This window comes from Eschrichtius robustus, chromosome 11 (assembly GCF_028021215.1).
Source record: "Eschrichtius robustus isolate mEscRob2 chromosome 11, mEscRob2.pri, whole genome shotgun sequence".
NCBI lineage: Eukaryota > Metazoa > Chordata > Mammalia > Artiodactyla > Eschrichtiidae > Eschrichtius > Eschrichtius robustus.
The window spans coordinates 18,320,972-18,343,260 of record NC_090834.1 but is presented as its reverse complement, the minus strand read 5'-3'; the positions used below and the strand labels follow the sequence as shown (position 1 = coordinate 18,343,260).

At 48.7% G+C, this 22,289-nt stretch overlaps 1 protein-coding gene across 1 annotated transcript in view; it reads left to right on the top strand.

Moving 5' to 3' along the window:
- The window catches only part of ZBTB16 (zinc finger and BTB domain containing 16), a 191,406-nt gene that overhangs the window by 85,582 nt on the left and 83,535 nt on the right, over nt 1–22,289 (top strand). Inside the window, exon 3 of the mRNA XM_068555344.1 lies at nt 8,063–8,160. Coding sequence (XP_068411445.1) covers nt 8,063–8,160 — 98 coding nt within the window. The remainder of the gene's footprint in view (nt 1–8,062; nt 8,161–22,289) is intronic.

The window sequence follows — 22,289 nt, the reverse complement described above, 5'->3', positions numbered from 1 at the left end:
TTTTTATGTCTGAGTAGTATACCATTGTGTGTGTGTGTGTGTATATATGTATATGTGTATATATATATATACATATATACACACACACACACACACACACACACACACACACACCCCACATCTTCTTTATCCATTCATCTGTTGATGGACATTTAGGTTGTTTTCATATCTTGGCTATTGTAAATAGTGCTACTATAAACATTGGGGTGCATGTATCTTTTCAAATTATGGTTTTCTCTGGATATATGCCCAGGAGTGGGGTTGCTGGATCATATGGTAATTCTATTCTTAGTTTTCTGAGGAACCTGCATATTGTTCCATAATGGCTGCACCAGTGTAGGAGGGTTCCCTTTTCTCCACACCCTCTCCAGCATCTGTTATTTGTAGACTTTTTAATGATGGTCATTCTAACCAGTGTGAGGTGGTCCCTCAGTGTAGGTTTGATTTGCATTTCTCTAATAATTAACGATGCTGAGCATCTTTCCATGTGCCCTGTTGGCCATCTGTAGGGACAGCTGTTCTCGTACTGGGTTGTGTGGGGGGGGGGAGGGGGTGTGGTGTGTGTGGGGTGTGTGTGTGTGTGTGTGTGTGTGTGTGTATGTGTGTGTGGGTGTATAGAGGCAGTGGGGGAGTTTTCAGCCTCTACATTTTCTCTCCTTGAATTCCCTTTCATGTTTGTTTGTTCATTCATTCAACAAAGAGGCACTGAGTCCCTCCTGTGATCTGGGCTCAATAACAGAGGCTGAGGGGATGGATCTGGCATGGATTCTTCACGAAGGAGGGTATAGTCTGGCTAGCACAGGCCCCTGTCAACCCCACAGCCTTTCGGTGTCATAAACATGATTGGAAAGGACCTAGGAAATCATCTAACTCAATTCTTGCATTGTTGCAAAGCTGCAGGGTGAAATCTAGAGAGGGTAAGTGGTTTGACCAAGGTCACCTGGATGGTTCCTGGAAGAGCTGGGGTGAACACTGAGCCCCCCACCACTAGTCTATGTTTCGGTCAGTCAGTATACCACACTTCTCATCTACGTTCTTGAGAAAACATGCCTCCTTTGGTATTCTCTCTCCTCCCTTTAAAAGGCCCTGAAACAACCAAATGGCCACCATCTTCCATGGCCCACAGGCCTGGATTCCCAGCAAAGGGACACTCGGTGCAGGCCTGCCCCCCATTCAGCAGCACGGAAGGTGTTAACTAGCACTCTGTTAGTTCTTGGTTGCCTTTTTTAATCTGTTGTTTGAAATCCTTGCCTTTTATTGGTATATTTACTTTATGACATACATAAAGAGCTGTATTAAAAAATAAATAGTGTTGTAAAAGCATTCGGTAATGTTTATTAATATTGACTAGTCAGAGAGCAACGAACTCTATTGCTAGAAGGATAATTTGCGGTAATATCAGCTAAGCATTCGCAGCTTGTCAAATGACAGTCTAATCTCAACATTTAAAAAAAGTGGGTAAAAGGATAATTTCCCTTATTTATGCCTTGAGAAAATGAACATGACCCATTTCCTAGCCAATATTAGAACTATTATTTTCTTTTTCTCCCTGGGGGCACCAGACCTTCTCTCTGAATCCAGGCAGTCTCAGGGCTGGATTTCAGTGCCAAGTATCCCTTTGTCTTGGGGTGTTTAGTGGCTGCTTCGCTAGTGGTAGCCTCTCGGGGGTCTGCTCTGGCTGCCTGTATCTGTGCTGAGGGATTGGGAGGTGGAAATGGAGACTTGGTTCCTGTCCTCTGGGAACTTACAGTTTTGAAGAACTTATAAAGGGCTTAGTCCAGAATCAGGAACTTGATACTCCAAGGAAGTACATAAGGAGAATGGTACTGGGTGTGATTGTTGACCCACGGGGACTGATATATGTCACTCACCGTTGGTGGCATTAAGAGATGCTCCTTGAGAAGATACCGTGTCACCCTTAGAAGGGAGGGGACATTCCCTGAGCATCCCAGATGTCCTGTGGATGACCTGCTCTGGCTTAGGGTGGAGGCCTCTAGTGGAACGGGCTCGGTTCAGAGGATTCCTTCGCCACAAAAAGGCACGTGGAGAAAGTACAGGAGGCTGGACCATGTACGGAAACACCCTGCAGTCTCCCTGGAAGTTGCTTTTGGCGATAAATCCCTGGTAACCTAATGGCTTTTCATTCATCTCTTCCTCTTAAAATTCAAGCCCAGAATGGCATTGACTATTTGGCCTTCCTCTTGTTATTAGAATTGAAGGTAAGTGGACATTGAAGGTACATTGTGAACTTAATGGTCTGGGGAAGAAGAGTGAGCCCGTTGCTGAAGTACATAAGCTTTTTCCTCTGTCAGTTCCGTTTCGACTCGGAGAGGTGAGCGAGGCCAGGTGAGGTCCTCTTACCACTGGATTTAAGGGTTATTTACTGCTTTGAAGACAGAGCATTGTCAGAGCCTGTGAAGGGACCCGCCTCATACCGTGCCCACATGGGGAGACACGGTAGCACGTCAGGGCCAGCGGACAGGTCCTGATCAAGAGTGGGGCAAGAGGTTTGCAGGGGGCTGGGTTCCCATGGTAAGTAGAGGGCCTTGGAGAGTATTGATTCCCATGGGGCAGCGGACTTTTGAGAAAGTAGGATCATTTAGACCATCGTTGGGAGCTGACTCACAGACTCTCCTGTCTTGCCCTTGTCTGTTCTGAGTACCCCTAGAAGCACTGTATAGGTCAAGTTGACTGTCACGGGATCAGAAAGCAAGCAAAAGATCAAGCATTGGGGTGGCTTCTGCATGTGGGGCAGCTCAGACCAAGTAGAGGGGGTGAGTTGGAAAGACCTTCAGAGCTGCTGGAGCTGGAGTGTTGGTGGGAGCAGGGGATAGAGTCACTTAGGGTGAGAACAAAGAACACGTTATCTTATAAAGGCCCTTCCTTATAGGATGGCTTCCCCGCTGCATCTTTCCTCATGCAAAAGTGGGTAGTTCCCTCCACTCACTTTCCCTCATAACAGATCCTAGTTTTCAGTGCTGGTGTGGTGTGCTCAGCAAAACTCATAGGGCAGGCACTTCCATCTCCCCAGGGGCACAGCGAAGAAGGGCAGCCCTTGGGTTATTGGAACAGAATTCCCTCTCTAGACTTTCTTACCTGTTGGTCTGTTCTCACTGCCATTTGTCTCCAGGCAGAGAACTTGGGAAGAAATGGAACACTGGTGGTGCTGGGCCTTGAACCCCTCTCTGTCAGACAAACAGCGCTGCTGGCCCTTCTAGAATTCTCCCCTTAGTCCTTGGCTGTGTGGGATACAGGAAGGCCTAGCTTCTCCTGCAAGGTGTAGTACAGAGGGCACCCCTTAGGCAACAGCTGTTGTAGTCAGCTGTCCCTGGAGGCTGAGGGTGGGGAGGATGGAGTCTGGCGTGAGTCTCTCCCTGCTGCCACTTTTTCTGGCTGTTGTCTTCTAGCGGGCTGGGGAGACGAAGACTCATCCCGAGGGTGAGGCTGGTCTGAAGCTCAGGCTTTATGCGGCTATGAGGTTGCCATTGGCCTTCCTTGTGTGGACTTCGGGGGCACAGGATGGGGTTGGAGGCTGCCCATGAAGCTCTTGTGCTTGGACTAGTGTTCAGATGAGAGGAGGGTGCCTGGACCCCACCTCAGATCGAGGAATTTCTTTAGCAGCATTGAGTAGTCACTTCTAAACTAGGCCCTATAAATAAAAGGAAAGGTAAACGCGGCTTCTGCTATTATATAGTTACAATCTGAAGCAGATGAGTTTTTATGAACTTTCAGACTCACAGCAGTGGTTTGAATGAGTGTGTAGCTTGCTAGCTTGGTCTTACTAGTGAGAGTTGTGTGGTTGAGAATCAGTGAGAAGGAATGTGTCCTTCCCTCCAGTTACTTGTTAAAAGGTTCGTATTTGCTTACCTCTGATTTCCCATAATGATTCAGTTCTCTTGAGAAAATAGCTAGAAACCCATTAGAGGTTAATTTTTTCTTTGTCTTTTTGGACAAAATTGAAAACGTGTTACCTTCAGGATGAGTTTACCCAGTGGGCCAGGTGTGGTCGTAGTTGGGGAGCACCTGAGCCTGCTCCCCAAGAGCGGGTGGTGGGGCCCTGAAGCCTATGGGGAATGGACGTTCCTCTGAGTCCAGCATGGAGTTGCTTGGGCCATCTAGAACTGGGTTACTTTCAAAACAGTGTTCAACACTATTGCCTCTCAGAGAAGAGAGTGTGAAAACCAAGGCAGCATATGTAGAAAGGTGCAAAGATGTCCCCAGCTGTCCTCCTTTCCTGTGTTATCGTGGAGGCTGATGACCTCAGATGACCATGAGCAGTTTGACCTTGTGAAAAGGCGGGGCCAGCCTGGGAGAATATGAGTGTGTGTGGTAAGGAAGAAGGAGGCGGATGGAATTTCCATTTTCATCAGAATGCGTTGCAGCGGCATAGTGTGGCGGCAGAGGTGGGTAAGGGTTGGGGTCTAGGGTGACAGACCCTGAGTTCCTGCAGTTTGTACTTTCACTCTGGAAACCAGTTGCGACTCTGTTTCCACATTGGCCATTCCGCAGCCCGTGCCATAGAAAGTCTGTTGGGGGTCCTCGAAGGCACTCAGATTCTTCTCTGCCATTTCCCTTTGCTTTGAATTAGAAGAAGTCTCTACCTCTTCACATCCATCCCTTGGTGTCTGAACAATAATGACAGGGATGGGCGAACCGGCCCTGGTCTCAGTTGAGCTCCAGGCCTGTGAGATGTTCCCTTTTTCTCTCCTGAACTTTGTGTGCTTTGCCCTGATCCCTCCGCCAGTGAGGCAGGACCTTTGTCCTCGAACTACATGTGGGATCACTTGGATGCCATGCTCGCCTCTGGGAACCCGTGGAGGGCACTGAGTTAGTGGGTCAGGTGCAAGGCAGTCTCCTTACCCCAAGGATTGGGCAGGAGAGGACCACCCATGTCTCTGAAGGCTGGAAGATGCATGGCAGCAGAATGGTTCCAAAGAAAGGCTGGTCATGAGTTCTGGAAGTTTCTTTCACTGAAAGATCACAGGTGAGTAAAGGAGGGAACTCAGGTCATCTGGATTAGAAGGTTTTAAAGTGAGTAGGTATCTGAGAACGGGTGTCAGTGTTTTGCTTGGGCTGTCCTAGCCTGACTGCCCTGGTGTCATGAGACATCACACAGTGGACCGTGACTCAGAGAGATAATAGTGCCCCTCAGAGGAATTCCTTGGAGGCTGGGTAAAAGGACATGGGTAAGACTTTGGAATAATAAAGTTTTTGACACCATGAGAAACCAGAACCTTAGATATCACCCATCACTTTACAGGTGAAAAAATGCAGACAGATCGTGATAGCGTGATTTATCTAAGGTCACAGAGCAAGTTAATGGCCAAGTTAGGACAAAAATCCAGGTCTTCTGGCTGCTCAACTGGCATCCTTCCCCGAATCCTGCTCCCTCTGTAGTAGAGGGCAAGAGTGCATCACCTTACACACCACGCCAATCCAGTTGGTCAAGAAAGCCACTGACACCAGTTGCCAGGCAAATCCATTTGCACCAAACAAAACAAAACAAAACAAAACAAAACAAAACAGTAGGGTTACCCAGAAAGTGTTCATCACGGTGGGAGACTTGATCTGAAACCGGCAGGGGGAAGAGATGGGAGTCCAAGAGCCGGGGTGAGGATGCTTATCCTGGTGCTGACTGCTGAAACCTGAAGCCTGGCCACTCCAGTGTCCTTTGGGAAGACAAATCTGAATGGGTGTTTGTCCTCCTCTTCCTCCTGACAGCCACCCCAGAGGTGGGCACCCCTGGAAGCTAAGAAAGCATTAGTGAAGGGACTTCCCTGGTGGTCCAGTGGTTAAGACTCCACGCTCCCAATGCAGGGGGCCCAGGTTTGATCCCTGGTCAGGGAACTAGATCCTGCGTGCCGCAACTAAAAGATCCTGCATGCTGCAACAAAGATCCCACGTGCTGCAGCTAAGACCCAGTGCAGCCAAATAAATAAATAAATATTAAAAAAAAAAAAAAAAGCACTAGTGAAGAAAAAGATGGAGATAAGTAAGACTGGAACCCACACACTGCCATCCACCTGACCTGACCATGAACTTGTGTACGAGGGTCACCTGTGGAACCACTTGTGAATAGAGCTTTAGCTGCTCCATGGAACAGCTCTTAGGAAAGCAAACCTTTGTCACGCCCAGGCAAGTGACAAGGCATACTCAGCTACAGTTGTGTGCACATGCCTGTGTGCACGCACACACGAACATGCCTGGGTACATATTTTAAACCATGCTTTGCCCAGAATGCTATTAGGACACGTCCCATTGCCCAGCATTGTGAAATATGTTTAGAGTTGAGAATGTTCAGTGAAAATGTTCTGTACCGTTGCTATTTCTCAATTGGGATGGATCAGCCTCGGCCGGGGTTCAGATAACATGGGGGTGGGGCGCACGGCAGTGTCATGGATGAGGGTGCGTGTGCACTTGTGATTGAGAAATCATTTGTTGTCTTTGGCAAAGGGGTAAAGGGAAAGCAAGCAAACACGACTGTGATTGAGAAAGAGTTCTGTGCAGGGGGCTGGGCCTGATCATCGTCAGAAGCTGCACACAGTGGACCCCGTATGCTGTCTTCAAGCCGCTAGACTGGCACCCATACTCATCCCGGGGCCCACAGGGTATTGACGCACCTCTGGGTTCTTGTGGGATTTGGAAGGTGCTGGCAGTGGGTGGCTTGGTTTAGTTCTGTGATCTGGACAGCTGATCCGGGCACCACTGGCTTGAGTGTATAATACTCCCCTTCCTCACCTGCATTCATCTAATATCAGTACCGGCAGCCCTCCAGCCTTTGACTGTGGTCCTAACACATCAACATCCTGACTGCAATGGGCTGTTGGCTCTAAGGGTGCCCACCTGCCGGCCCTATTGCCCTCAGCTCCTTCCTCAGGGCTGAGGCCCCTGGGGAGGCGGCAGGCAAGGCGCAGAGACAGGGTGGGGTGGATCCTGTATCTGGCAGAGGCAAGTAAAGGCCTGAGAACAGGAGTGTGGGTGGGAGGAAAGGCAGAGTTCTGGGCCAGATGGCCCCCTGGCCAGCCCGCGGCCCAGACTCTCCCAGAACTCCCCCACTAGCCGCCTGCTTCCCTGCCTCTGACCAGCTCTGTTGCTGGCTCCTGACCGAGTGGCAGGGTCTGGTGGGAAAGGCCCCAGGTTGGGAGTTGTGGTCGGAAGAGGGTTGCAGGCTGGGCCTGTGACCAGGGGTGACCAGGGCCTCTGTCTTCCTGGGGTGGTCATGGGTGCCAGGTTCACCTCACAGAATAAATGAGATAACGTACATGGAAGTTCTTTGGAAAGCCGAAACCGACGACTACCACCTTCTGTTTATAGAGTGATGTTATCTGGTTTCTTCAAACCTTTCTTTCTGCCAGGGCTCATCCTCTGGCCAGATGTAGAGGGAAAACACTTTAAGAGCTGGGCCTCTGGGGAAGGTTTCGTGGGTTGGAGAGTGACTGCAGTTTTGAGAACCTCTGGATGCCCCGAGAGGGGAGCAGCTTTTGTCCATGAAGGTGTCAGTTCACTAATAAGCTGCGATGTGCCAGTCGCCGTGTGGGTGCTGGGGTATGAGAGAGAGCAGGTACGGGGCAGCCCTCCCGGGTCAGTGGTCTCTTGGGGCAGCCAGGTATATGCACAACGCAGCACAGTGAGGGCCGTGCTATGAGTGAAGTAAGCAGAGGCACCTCTGCCTCCACGTATGGTGTGTGCTAGTTTGTGAGGATTATGTCTGTCTAACTGGCCTGGTGCTTCCTCTTTCCTCTCTCCACAATTGAATCTGATTTTTCTTCTTGGTCTATGTGCCAGTGGATGAAGAAGTAGGAAGTGCCCTATTCTTCTAGCCCCCTTGGACAAGACTGGGAATAGATGCTTCCTTGGCAGCCTTCCATGGGAAAGGGGGCTTCCGGCTGTCATGGATCCAGGGATATGTCTCCGTCAGTGCCCACCTCCAGCTCCCCTGCCCTCCATCTCCCTTCCTCCTGCTCACCTGCCACAGGGATGGCTGCAAAGCCCCCAGGTAGGGGTGGGCCTGCTTTCTGTCCAGCCAGAGCAGCAGCAACCTGTCTTTTCCTTTCCCCTACAGGAAGCTGCACAGTGGGATGAAGACGTACGGGTGTGAGCTCTGCGGAAAGCGGTTCCTGGATAGTTTGCGACTGAGAATGCACTTACTGGCTCATTCAGGTAGGCGAGGATGCCCTGACTGGCCCGTTGTAGCATGGGCACCCACCTCCTGCCCACTTTCACCTCCACTCAGAGCATGGATATATCCCCACTGCCAGCCGGGCCTCGGTCCACCTCGTCCCGTGGTTGCTCCCTCCAGGCTCCTGGAGCAAAAAGTCCATCCTGACCATGTGACCGTCTGGATGAACCCATCCTTCCGCTCTCCTGAGCTTCCTGGGGCTTCGTTGGTACCCAGTGCCCTGTGTGATCCACCTTCCAAAGTAGATGCAGTTTCATTAGCAGAACAGTTGCGGAATTAGGTTCTCGCTGTCTAATGAATCTGACTCTTGGGTTCACTAATTATACAGGAGCCTTTAATTAAATAGATATAGAAAGGTTGGAACACAAAGCTAGTTACAGCGTGCTGTCTTTTGCAAGTTAATTTTATCCAATTCTAGTGGGGTCGACTCGGCGGCTGCTGGTATTTTTGCTCGTGTGTGAGCAAAGCTTCTCTGCCCCATGAGGCGTGGAGAGGGGAAAAGCACTGACATGCAGCGTGCCCAGGCGTTCTCGGTGGAGGGGAGGATACAGCAGGTCCAGTGCTGCTGCTTCGAGGCCAAGCCGTCGCCTGGGTTCAGTTGGAGAGGCCACCGCACTTCCTTGCTGGGGCCAGCGCTCTTTTCCAATTCCCTTGCCTTTCAACCTTGGAGTCACGTTTTGGGGGAGAAGAGAGGGCTGTCTTCTTATTCGGTCTTGCTGTCTCCTGTCTAGTCCATAGTCAGTGTCTGCTCTTCTTTCCCATTTTGCCTCCAGCAAGTGGCCCTCCAGGAGGTTGGTGGTTCAGGTGTTTGTGAAATGAGCCTGCTTTGGGGTTGGGCAGATCTCCATCTGTGTGACCTCGGGCAGGTTTGTCTTCTGAACCCCCAGTTTCTGTATCTGCAAAGGGCAGGTGTTGCAAACTCACGTCAGTTAGGTAACAGAATATATGACGAAGGCGTCTATAGTACACTCCTTACCGTACAGTGGCTGCTTCTGCTGCCACCGCCCTCCCTTCCCCCAGTTCTGAAGTTGTCGTTCGGGAGCGTTCCCATCACCGTACTCCCGTTGAGGACAGTCTGGCTGCGTATAGTCTGTCCTCGCTGCCTCCAGCGCCTTGGTCACGGAAATGCCATTCGGTAGCTCTGTACGCTTCCGCTTGCCACTGCCTCACTGCAGAGCCCCTGTGCCTCTGCGCTGCATGGGGTGCCGTCGCTCTCCCTGGCCTTCATGGCCCTTCGTCAGGTGTCCTAACTCCTTCTCACTTCCCAGTCTTCCCTCTTCCAGATCCAAAGATTGGGCCGCGCCGGGCCACTGTCTGTCTCGCTGTACCCCGTGTCTTCGTGTTCCATTTCTCCTCCCCGTGGGGCCTCCCCTCCCCGACACCTGGCCCCTCAGAGCCATCCTCATCCCCCACCTGCCCCACGTTGGCCCGGAGTCCTGGGTCCAGGCGTTCCTGCGCTGGGCATCTGCTTGGTACCCGTGCACTCTTTTTATTTCTATGACTTGCACCTCCAATCTTCTTGCTCCCCCTTCACCTTTGCAGGTCGTTCAGGGTTTAGTGGGGGGAGTTTCGTGAGCTGTCTGCCCACAGCTCAACCACCCTCCCCCAGAGCGGAGTGTGGGTCTTGCATTTCATTTGCTCCCTGCTCCAGCCCCCCGTGTGGTCTCTCACTGCGTGTGCCGTTGAACACTTCCACGCGGGTAGTACAGCCTGCGGTTAACGCTTCCTCGCCTCTCAGTAACTCAGCCTGGTAAGCACCCTTTCTCCTTACTGTTTCCTTGAGTCTAGTGCACTAGCCAGACTCGTGTGCTTGTCGGTGTGCTCTGTGTGTGGACCAGCACGGCTCGCTTTCCAGGCTCTGCGGCTTTGTTCACCCCCTTCCCTCTGCGAGGAATAACCCATCCCCAGTCTTCCCAGATCTTCCAAGGTCCCTTCCATGATGCCATCCTCAGCTGTTCCTCACCTCCGGCCAGAAGCAATTGAGCCTTCTCCTGGGGTCCATATTTCTTTATCCGAAGCTGTCTTTGGACCCAATCTTTCTTCTCTGTATTATCGTTATTAATGGAATTGCCTGATCTCCTCTTGCTTGGGAATCAGGGTTAGGAATTTGGGCATCTACCTCCTGACCCTGTGACCTTGGGCAAGAAATGTAAACCCTCTGAGCCTCCAAACGGAAGGCTCCCGTTAGACACTTCGCACTCTGCCCGACACACGATAGGCTCTCAGTAAATGTAACTTCCCTTTCCCTCTGTTCCCCTAATAGACTGGAATAAGCTACTTGGGGACAGGGTCTGTCCCCATTATGTGCAGCACATTACCTGGCACATTATTGGAGTCTATAGATAGTGGTTGAATGGATGACTGCAGCCTGGGAGGCCGGGCAACTCAAGGAAACTCCAGTCTCCCAGCGGGTCTCTCCTGCAAAAGGAAGTGTTTAGACTGTGTCCCAGGGGTTCACTGGAGGGCAGCCAGGAGCCCGCTGGCTAAGTGTGAGTTAGCCGAGGTCTCCGTCGTGAAGCCCAACACTTCAGCAGTGTTGGTAGGGCCGGTGGGGTGGCAGAGAGAGGAAGAGCTGCTTACGCACATTCAGGGGGTGCAGGGCCCCCGCTTCCGACAAGATGAGTGACTTTGCGCCACCCCGTGACCGAGATGCTAGTTCAAGGTCCCACAGTCTTGTATGGATACCCTGGCAGCTTTGGGAGCTGGGGCCTATTTTCTTAACTTTTCCTGTCTGTCCCTGAAGTCCGTGCAAATGATTTGTCCCTCTGAAATTCACTTGCCACTGCCCTTGTAAAAGAGGATTCGGTGATGGGGGAGGTATGATGGGTCACAGCAGGGCCTTAATTCACCCTTGCAGATAGCTCATAGCCTGCTTCAACTCTGCTTTTCTGTGCTCTGTTTTTTCTTTCTCTGGTCCCATATATCTCTCACCCCTGTGCCAGGATGGCTTGAAAATAAAGCAGCAACAAGGGCTTCGTGAGGCTAGATCCCGAACTGTTTGCCCCCCTGTTAAACAGCGAAGGCCCTGAGGCCTCTAGAGCGACCTGACCATGTCAGGGAGGTGGGGTCAGAGGGCTGGGCCAGTGGTGCCAGGTCTTCTCCAGGATTCCAGTAGCAGAAGTTGGGTTTTACCTGTTCCAGTTCCTCCCCCAGTTGCACGATAACAGACCTATGTGAGGTCTTAGAGGAGACGTTTGATTAGATGACATGAGATTTTCTTGCTGCTCTGTTTTGAAGGCTCCATGCAGGGAGCCGACAGCCAGGATGGCCCCTGAGGGTCTGTAGTGCAGACCCACCTTACACAAGATCACCAGGGGTTGGAGCAGCGGTGCAGAGCATCACGGAACAAGAGTCGCTCCACAGCCCTGGGGACTGTTTTAAGAAGGGGTCAGGCCGTGGTGAAGGGAGTCTGGGCTCTGGGTCGGGGTCAGGGAGCTCCTGGCTTCCCCTAAATGTTGTCACATTTGTCAATGTTGTCAATGAGCCCAGGAGAGGCTCATTCCTGCCGCCTCTCCTTCTTCGCAGAGCTGCACGGGCTCTGCGTGCTTGCTGCCCTACCCCCTCTTGGCGAGCGTGGCCTGTGTTTGTTATTGTAGTTCTGGCGCTGGGCCAGGCCTGGCTGGGTGCCAGCCTTGTGGGTACAGTGTGTACAGTGAGTGCTGAGCCAAGTTTGTCATCATACACGATTAATTTTTTTTTCTCATCTGGTAGGGGAGGGGTGAAGGAGGAGGCAAGAAGGAGTTTCTCTGATGCTTGAGTACAGGCCTCATTGGATTCTGCGGAGATATTATTTCTCAAAGGATAAAACGCTCTGGCTCACTCTCCCCCCCAGCTTTCCTCTTTCTTGAACTGTCTTCCTCCTCTCCTCCGTGTTTCCCTATCCAAGGAAATCAGCCTGTATAAAATCGACACTGTGAGGCCTTATTTTCAGTGACTGGAATACCAAATTTATACTCTTAAATCAGTTTTCATTGTGTTGAAATTGACAATTTGTTTAATTAGAAGTTTGCCCCGTAGGAGGCCCTTCTTAGAGACAATTCTTTCTCTTTCTCTCTCTCTCTCTCTCTTTCTTTTTTCTTTTTTAAGACCCTAAATGGTAGTAGCGAATGTTCAGCTTAATTGAAGTTTTGATTTCGATTTGAATGCGTTAACTAACCAAATGTTTATGAGATATACCTGATGATAACAATAAGTTTAAATTAACTTAACTAACTATAACAATAACCTAACTCACTCGCTAATGAGATTGATCTGGCCAGACCCTGCATTCTCAGAGGTGGTTTGGGGATCAGGAGGGTCTGAGCGTTGAGAAAGAGATTTGGGGTGAGAAAAGTGACCCCTGGAACACTTTGCAAAGCCGCCCCTTCTTCTGGAGCATGAATCTTGGGTGGAGGACAGTGCAGGGAGCCGGGGAAGAATCCCAGCCCCTCTGCATCCCCGGATCACTCTGAAGTCTCCTGCCCATCCTTTGCTGCCCCATCCCTTGTGGGAGCATCTGTGACCCTCTGTCTCTTTGCCACTCCTTGTTCTTACTTAAAAGAACATCCTAGCTCTGGATGTCCACGCAGAAACCACAGACTCGGGCGATGACTCGAGTTGGTCCTGCGATTTGCTCGGGTAAGGTTTCCCATTAGGTAGTATTTCCCGCAGCTTGGCCTGATGTGCTGTTGGATTATGACTGAGCACACCCAGAACCGCTTGCCCCTATTTTTGCCTTGGCCGCATAGTGTTCAGAGGCTTGCATATTTCTGTGGCCTGCTTCTGTTCTGGGAGTGTCATTCATTTTTCGAGCCAGCAGATGCATCAGGCTCTGTGTACTTAACACTGCAGAACAGGCAGCACCCCTACCCTCCGGGCGCTTATGTCTAGTAGGAGAGATGTTTGACTGTAAAGTTATGATAAAAGAAGGTGGTGTGTGCTGAGCGCCAAGAAGGAGTTCTAGGAGGAATTCAAGGAGGAAGGGGGCTCCTGGGAGAAGGTGGTAGAATGGATTTCTGAGAGCACCTGGTCGGGGCAGCCCACGCCGCCTGGGGTGATGTGCAGTGTAGCTGGGCCTGTAGGCTGGGTGTGGGGGGAGGGGGCAGGGTTTAGAAGGGAGGAGCCGGGCAAGATTGCAAGGTCCTCCAGTAGCAAAATGATTTGCATTTTACCTAGGGCACTCAAAAGCCGCTGAAAGATTGGATGAGGAAGGGACACTTTCATTCCTCTGGAATGGAAAGGACTGTTGGGCTTTTTGATGCACACTAGGCTGGAGTATAGGGTGCATAAGACTCTTGGGGAAATGGCGTGACTGGCAGTCAGTCCCGGGGCGTGGCTGGAGGGGGGCGTGGCCTGTGCCTCTTGCAGTGGTTAGGGGCACACAGCCTTTCTTTGGGGGGGTCCCATCCTGCCTGCTCACTCCTCCTCACCCTTCTCCAGGCACAGTGAGCCATGGCTATTGAGAAACACCCCGATACCAGACTCCTCCCCACAGTCAGAGCCACCAGGAAGGAGCATGGTCTTTGGCTGACAGATCTTCTGATTCCAGCAGCAGCATGGTGTGGCCAGGGCATATCATCGGGGGCCAGGTCACCGTGTGGCGGGGAAAAGGGCAGGAGAGGTTGGGGTCAGAAACCAGATTGGTTCTCTCATGCTTTCCCCTGATCAGATGGAAGAAACAAAATTTCACGAGATGTCAAAGATCTGTGGGTTGTACTTGTCCCCCTTTTTTTTCTTTTGGGAACACTAAGCTTTGGGGTTCAGGGTCCTTCTTCCCAAAGACAGAGAACATGTGGGGGAATGAGGTAACTGGATTATGCCCTGTGACTGCGAGGTGGGGATATGAGCTGGTCCCCGTGACGATGATGGAGAGGAATCTCAGGATGCAAAGATGGCTTCTCCTGACCTTGCAGCTTCTTCCTCTCACTCCCCTCTCTCTTCCCAGATCAGGCATCTGCTAAAAGCAAGAGACTGGGGTTATCCAGGCAGCTTGGAACCCAGGGTCCATTTGCTCCCTCTCTGCTCGCTCCCTCCTTCTGGTTGGCTTTCTGCCATCAGGGTAAAACCAGGAGATAACCAAGAAGAAACTTCTCAGGACCTCAACCTCACTCAGCATGCCTGCAGAGCTGGGCACGATGGAGGGTTTGGGTTAAGATAGGATGTGAGTGGCTCAGAGCCTGCCTTCCCCTTGGTCCCCTTGGGTGATGGGGGCACAGGAAGAGGGAAGAGAAGCCACGTTCCCTGGCTCTCTCTCCAGCACGCTCCCCTCTCTCCCTCCCTGCTCTGAACCTGGCCTGCTTCCCGAACTTTTTCCCAGAGTGGTGTCGTCACCGGCCTGCCGGCAGGTCTGGATGTTCTGCCAGCATTCCAGAGAGTTTATGATCGCTTGCAGATGTGCCTCCAAGAACACACTGTACCCAAAGCAGAAATTAACGCAGCCTTGACTGCTGTCCAAGCCCGTACACGGGAGAGACGAGAAAGAAAACAAAAACTGTTTAGTGCTGTTTATAAATTATATACTGGCTGATGAAAAATACATTTCTTCCCCCTCTCCTCCCTGTTCCTCGCCGTCCCCCACCCCCGCCCCTTCTCCCTTTCTGCCTCAAGAGCCTAAACGGAGACCAGAAGAATATGGCTTTGCCTTTTAGCTCCCGTTTTGGCGGAGAACCGAAACCCCGCTGCTGATTCACAGCCAGGGTATTTTTCCCCTTTACCTGATGAAATATACTGGTGTTTCCAGCCCAGATGGGGGTGTTTTTGGTTTTGTTTTCTGGGTTGGTTTTTTTTTTTTGGCCACGGATGTTGTTTACAGCAAGTTACAGGTCCTGTGATGGCATTGGGTGCGATGCTGGCCCCGGGGGCAGATAAAGCCCACCCATCTCCCCACCGCAATGCTGCTGGAGGTGTGTGCCTGGGTCCCCCGGCCCTGAAGATGTCACATTGGGCCAGCTGTACAGAGAAAGTTTGGAAAGTTCATCGCAGGTCATTGTATTAAACAGTGTTTTCACCACTTCTCTCCCACCCCTTCACCTACAGCCCCTGTGTGAAAAGGGGGTTCACATAGCCCTCCCCCCAAATACACATGTCTCTCCCTCCATATGGTGCCTTAGCAGGGGTTTGGGAAGCTCGTGCATCTACCCCTCTGGAGCCCAGCCTCTCCCCCTAGGCTTGAGTCCCCCCTCCCAGTTTATTCTATAAATTCGTTTCCACATTATGTCTATCCATTTACATGGCTTTTGTGTTTTTTAATACTGCTAATGTTTATCATTTGCCCAACAGGCTCGACAGATTTTGCTTCCTGTAGAGCATCGAGGCTTTAGAGCCCCCTCGTTGCTAAGTAGCAGTCTCCCTGTACTGTAATGGGCTGATTTTGTATTCCGTTCAGCGCTGTATCTTATTTTTGTATGCAAGACAAAGTGTTTTGATGGAGGACGATTGCGGCAGTGTCTGGAGGCTGTTTGGAGTTTTATGGGCTGTACAGTACACTGTGTGCTCTCCGAACAGAACACAGGCTGTTGAATTTTGGATTGGATTTGTCATTTTTCCCCCCTAAGAGAGGGGCCTGTCAGAACATTAAGGGTGGAGGGAAGAAAGTGGAAATTATGTAATAACCTTCTTTCTCCCTCTGTTTCTCTCTCTCTGATTTTTCTATCCCAAAATAGGGTGGTTTCTCCCCCCCACACTCCCTTTCGTACCATATGATTCTGTCAAGCAAGATAATGACGTTCCTGTCAGGAAATGAATGGCCCTCGAGAGATGGATGCTGGGACATCCCGTCTGTCTATCTGTTCTCCTGTTCTCTCTTTCCCTCTCCCTCGCTCCCACTGTCCTTCTACATTCTGGGCTGCTTTGCTGGCCCTTATTTTTGTCTGAGGATGGACGGCTAACGAGGTTGCAGGGTAGGATGTTGGTGTGGGATCCACGCGAAGGTTATGGCATTTTCTTATTTCAGGGATCTTTTCACCTTCCCGGATGTGCACACTGCCAGGATTCCTAGGTGGTCCTCCCTTGCCCTCTTCTCTCCTCAGCCCTCGTGCCCTTGCTCTCTACCCAGGCTGTGCCTGGGTCCCAGTGTCCCGGGCTGTGCCCGAGAGACCAGCTGCCTCCAGACCATGTAGTGACGGCTCTCTCTGCTGGCTGTTCTTCTCGGCGCTGTCTTCTGAGCTCTCTCTGGTGGCAGGTGTTTATTTTTCAGCTCTGCTTTTTTCCTCGCTTCCGTTTTTTCCCCAATCTCCTTTCATCTCACTCCATCTCTTCATCCTTGTCTTTGCATCTGTGTTAGCCTGGGCCTTTTCTCAATGCTCCTGTGCATTTTGTATCTTCCTTCTTGTGTCTTCATTAGACTTTGTCTCCCTCCATCTTGGTTGACCTTCTCTCTCACAGCTCAGAGTTTCTTATCTTGGAAGTTGGGCGGTGGTTGAGGTAGGGAACAAATTGTTACTCTGTCCCAGAAGGCCTGGGGAAGACTCCAGAGTGCTCCCAGCACTCCTGTCCCTTTCCTCTCAGGGACCAGAGTGGGGCTTCTCTGGCTCGGTTCCTGCTTTTCCTAGGTCCCTGGATGTTTTCTTAAGTTGAGCTGTGCATGGGCAAGTGGATGAGCAGGGTTAGGTTTTGCAAGATTCTTATTGGACTTTGCCACTAAAAAGTACACCTTGCTGGCATGGTGCTTTCAGAGGTCTGTACCACGCACCTGAGTACAGAGCCCACCAGCCACCTGGGAGAGCGTTCACCCCCACACCCCAAAGGCCTGGCATGGTGCCCAGCACATAGAAGGCTTTTGATGAGTACTTGTTGAATAAGGGAATACCCTGTTGCTAAATTCTTTGTACTTCTGGGGAACATCTGGGTTTGGTGGGGCCTGAGGCTTCCACAATTTGTGGTGCCCACTCTCAGAAAAAGATTATGGGAGACTGGTTCAAGATGGTGCGGTAGAAGGACATGCGTTCACTCCCTCGTGCGAGAGCACCAGAATTACAACTAACTGCTGAACAATCATCGACAGGAAGACACTGGAACTCACCAAAAAAGATACCCCACATCCAAAGACAAAGGAGAAGCCACAATGAGATGGTAGGAGGGCCGCAATCACAATAAAATCAAATCCCATAACTGCTGGATGGGTGACTCACAAACTGGAGAACACTTATACCACAGAAGTCCACCCACTGGAGTGAAGGTTCTGAGCCTTACGTCAGGCTTCCCAACCTGGGGGTCCGGCAACGGGAGGGGGAATTCCCAGAGAATCAGACTTTGAAGGCGAGCGGGATTTGATTGCAGGACTTTGACAGGACTGGGGGAAACAGAGGCTCCACTCTTGGAGGCCACACACAAAGTAGTGTGCACATCATGACCCAGGGGGAAGGAGCAGTGACCCCATAGGAGACTGAGCCAGACCTACCTGCTAGTGTTGGAGGGTCTCCTGCAGAGGTGGGGGGTGGCTGTGGCTCACCACAGGGACAAGGACACGGGAAGCAGAAGTTCTGGGAAGTACTCCTTGGCCTGAGCCCTCCCAGGGTCTACCATTAGCCCCACCAAAGAGCCTCTAGGCTCCAGTGCTGGGTTGCCTCAGGCCAAACAGCCAACAGGGAGGGAACCCAGCCCCACCCATCAGCAGACAAGTGGATTAAAGTTTTACTGAGCTCTGCCCACCAGAGCAACACCCAGCTCTACCCACCACCAGTCCCTCCCATCAGGAAGCTTGCACAAGCTTCTTAGATAGCCTCATCCACCAGAGGCAGACAGCAGAAGCAAGAAGAACTACAATCCTGGAGCCTGTGGAATGAAAACCACATTCACAGAAAGATAGACAAAATGAAAAGTCAGACGACTATGTACCAGATAAGGAACAAGATAAAACCCCACGAAAACAACTAAATGAATTGGAAATAGGCAACCTTCCAGAAAAAGAATTCAGAATAATGATAGTGAAGATGGTCCAGGACCTTGGAAAAAGAATGGAGGCAAAGATCGAGAAAATGCAAGAAATGTTTAACAAAGACCCAGAAGAGTTAAAGAACAAACAAACAGTGCTTCCCTGGTGGAGCAGTGGTTGGGAATCCACCTGCCAATGCAGGTACATGGGTTCGATCCCTTGCCTGGGAAGATCCCACATGCCGCGGAGCAACTAAGCCCTCACAACTAAGTTATGAGCCACAACTACTAAGCCTGTGTTCTAGAGCCCGTGTGCCACAACACCTGAAGCCTGCACTCCTAGAGCCCGTGCTCTGCAGCAAGAGAAGCCACGACAATGAGAAGCCCGCGCACCGCTCGCTGCAACTAGAGAAAGCACTCGCACAGAATGAAGACCCAGCACAGCCAAAAATAAAAACAAATAAATAAATAAATTTAAAAAAAAAAGAACAAATGAACAGAGATGAACAATACAATAACTGAAATGAAAAATACACTAGAAGGAATCAATAGCAGAATAACTGAGGCAGAAGAACAGGTAAGAGACCTGGAAGACAGAATGGTGGAATTCACTGCCGCCAAACAGAATAAAGAAAAAAGAATGAAAAGAAATGAAGACAGCCCAAGAGACCTCTGGGACAACATTAAACGCACCAACATTTGCATTATAGGGGTCCCAGAAGGAGGAGAGAGAGAAGGGACCTGAGAAAATATTTGAAGAGATTATAGTCGAAAACATCCCTAACATGGCAAAGGAAATAGCCAACCAAGTCCAGGAATCACAGAGAGTCCCAGGCAGGATAAACCCAAGGAGAAACATGCCGAGACACATAGTAATCAAATTGACAAAAATTAAAGACAAAGAAGAATTATTAAAAGCAGCAAGGGAAAAATGATGAATAACATACCAGGGAACTCCCATAAGGTTAACAGCTGATTTCTCAGCAGAAACTCTACAAGCCAGAAGGCAGTGGCACGATATATTTAAAGTGATGAAAGGGAAGAACCTACAACCAAGATTACTCTAGCTGGCAAAGATCTCATTCAGACTTGATGGAGAAATCAAACCTTTACAGACAAGCAAAAGCTAAGAGAATTCAGCACCATCAAACCAGCTCTACAACAAATGCTAAAGGAACTTCTCTAGGCAGGCAGCACAAGAGAAGGAAAAGACCTACAAAAACAAAGGCCAAACAATTAAGAAAATGGTAATAGGAACATACATATCGATAATTACCTTAAATGTGAATGGATTAAATGCTCCAACGAAAAGACATAGGCTTGCAGAATGGATACAAAAACAAGATCCATGTATATGCTGTCTACAGGAGACCCACTTCAGACCGAGGGACACATACAGACTGAAAGTGAGGGTATGGAAAAGGATATTCCATGCAAATGGAAATCAAAAGAAAGCTGGAGTAGCAATACTCATATCACATAAAATAGACTTTAAAATAAAGAATGTTACAAGAGACAAGGAAGGACACTACATAATGATCAAGGGATCAGTCCAAGAAGAAGATATAACAATTATAAATATATATGCACCCAACATAGGAGCACCTCAATACATAAGGCAAATACTAACAGCTATGAAAGAGGAAATCGACATTAACACAATAATAGTGGGCGACTTTAACACCTCACTTACACCAAAACACAGATCATCCAAACAGAAAATTAATAAGGAAACACAAGCTTTAAATGACACAATAGACCAGATAGATTTAATTGATATTTGTTTATTTAGTTATTTAGTTTAAATGTAATTTTATTCATTTTTTTATACAGCAGATTCTTATTAGTTATCCATTTTATACATATTAGTGTATATATGTCAATCCCAATCTCCCAGTTCATCACACCACCACCCCACCACCACCACTTTCCCCACTTGGTGTCCATACGTTTGTTCTCTACATCTGTGTCTCTATTTCTTCTTGCAAACTCGTTTGTCTGTACCATTTTTCGAGGTTCCATATATATGCATTAATATACGATATTTGTTTTTCTCTTTCTGACTTACTTCACTCTGTATGACAGTCTCTAGATCCATCCACGTCTCAACGAATGACCCAATTTCGTTCCGTTTTATGGCTGAGTAATATTCCATTGTGTATATGTACCACATCTTCTTTATCCATTCGTCTGTCGATGGGCATTTAGGTGGCTTCCATGACCTGGCTATTGTAAATAGCACTGCAGTGAACATTGGGGTGCATGTGTCTTTTTGAATCATGGTTTTCTCTGGGTATATGCCCAGTAGTGGGATTGCTGGGTATTACGGTAATTCTATTTTTAGTTTTTTAAGGAACCTCCATACTGTTCTCCATAGTGGCTGCATCAATTTACATTCCCACCAACAGTTTAAGAGGGTTCCCTTTCTCCACACGCTCTCCAGCATTTATTGTTTGTAGATATTTTGATGATGGCCATTCTGACAGGTGTGCGGTGACACCTCATTGTTGTTTTCATTTGCATTTCTGTAATGATTAAGGATGTTGAGCGTTCTTTCACGTGTTCGTTGGTGACCTGTATATCTTCTTTGGAGAAATGTCTATTTAGGTCTTCTGCCCATTTTTGGTTTGGGTTGTTATAGGGCATTCCATCCAAAAACAGCATATTACACTTTCTTCTCAAGTGCACACAAAACATTCTCCAGGATGGATCACATCTTGGGTCACAAATCAAGCCTCGGTAAATTTAAGAAAATTGAAATCATATCAAGCATCTTTTCCGACCACAATACTATGAGATTAGAAATAAATTACAGGGAAAAAAAACTGTAAAAACCACAAACACATGCAGGATAAACAATGCGTTACTAAATAACCAAAAGATTACTGAAGAAATCAAGGAGGAAAACACCTAGAGACAAATGACAATGAAGACACGACAGTCCGAAACCTATGGGATGCAGCAAAAGCAGTTCCAAGAGGGAAGTTTATAGCAATACAATCCTACCTCAATAAACAAGAAAAATCTCAAATAAACAATCTAACCTTACACATAAAGGAACAGAGAAAGAAGAACAAACAAAACCCAGAATTAGTAGAAGGAAAGAAATCATAAAGATCAGAGCAAAAATAAATGAAATAGAAACAAAACGATAGCAAAGATCAATAAAACTAAAAGCTGGTTCTTTGAGAAGATAAACAAAATTGTTAAACCTTTAGCCAAACTCATCAAGAAAAAGAGGGAGAGGACTCAAATCAATACAATTAGAAATGAAAAAGGAGAAGTTACAGTGGACACTGCAGAAATACAAAGCATCATAAGAGACTACTACAAGCAACTCTATAGCAATAAAATGGACAACCTGGAAGAAATGAACAAATTCTTGGAAAGGTATAACCTTCCAAGCCTGAACCAGGAAGAAATAGAAAATACGAACAGACCAATCACAAGTAATGAAATTGAAACTGTGATTAAAAGTCTTCCAACAAACCAAAGCCCAGAACCAGATGGCTTCACAGGTGAATTCTGTCAAACATTTAGAGAAGAGCTAACACCCATCCTTCTCAAACTCTTCCAAAAAATTGCAGAGGAAGGAACACTCCCGAACTCATTCTACGAGGCCACCATCACCCTGATACCAAAACCAGACAGAGGTACTTCAAAAAAAGAAAATTACGGACCAATATCACTGATGAACATAGATGCAAAAGTCCTCAACAAAATACTAGCAACAGAATCCAACAACACATTAACAGGATCATACACCATGATCAAGTGGGATTTATCCCAGGGATGCAAGGCTTCTTCAATATACGCAAATCAATCAATGTGATACACCATATTAACAGACTGAACAATATAAATCATGTGATCATCTCAATAGATGCAGAAAAAGCTTTTGACAAAATTCCGCACCCATTTATGATAAAAACTCTCCAGAAAGTGGGCATAGACGGAACCAACCTCAACATAATAAAGCCCGTATACGACAAACCCACAGCAAACATCATTGTCAATGGTGAAAAACTGAAAGCATTTCCTCTAAGACAAGGATGTCCACTATCACCACTATTATTCAACATAGTTTTGGAAGTCCTAGCCACGGCACTCAGAGAAGAACAAGAAATAAAAGGAATCCAAATTGGAAAAGAAGAAGTAAAACTTGTTACTGTTTGCAGATGATATGTTACTATACACAGATAATCCTAAAGATGCCACCAGAAAACTACTAGAGCTAATCAATGAATTTGGTAAAGTTGCA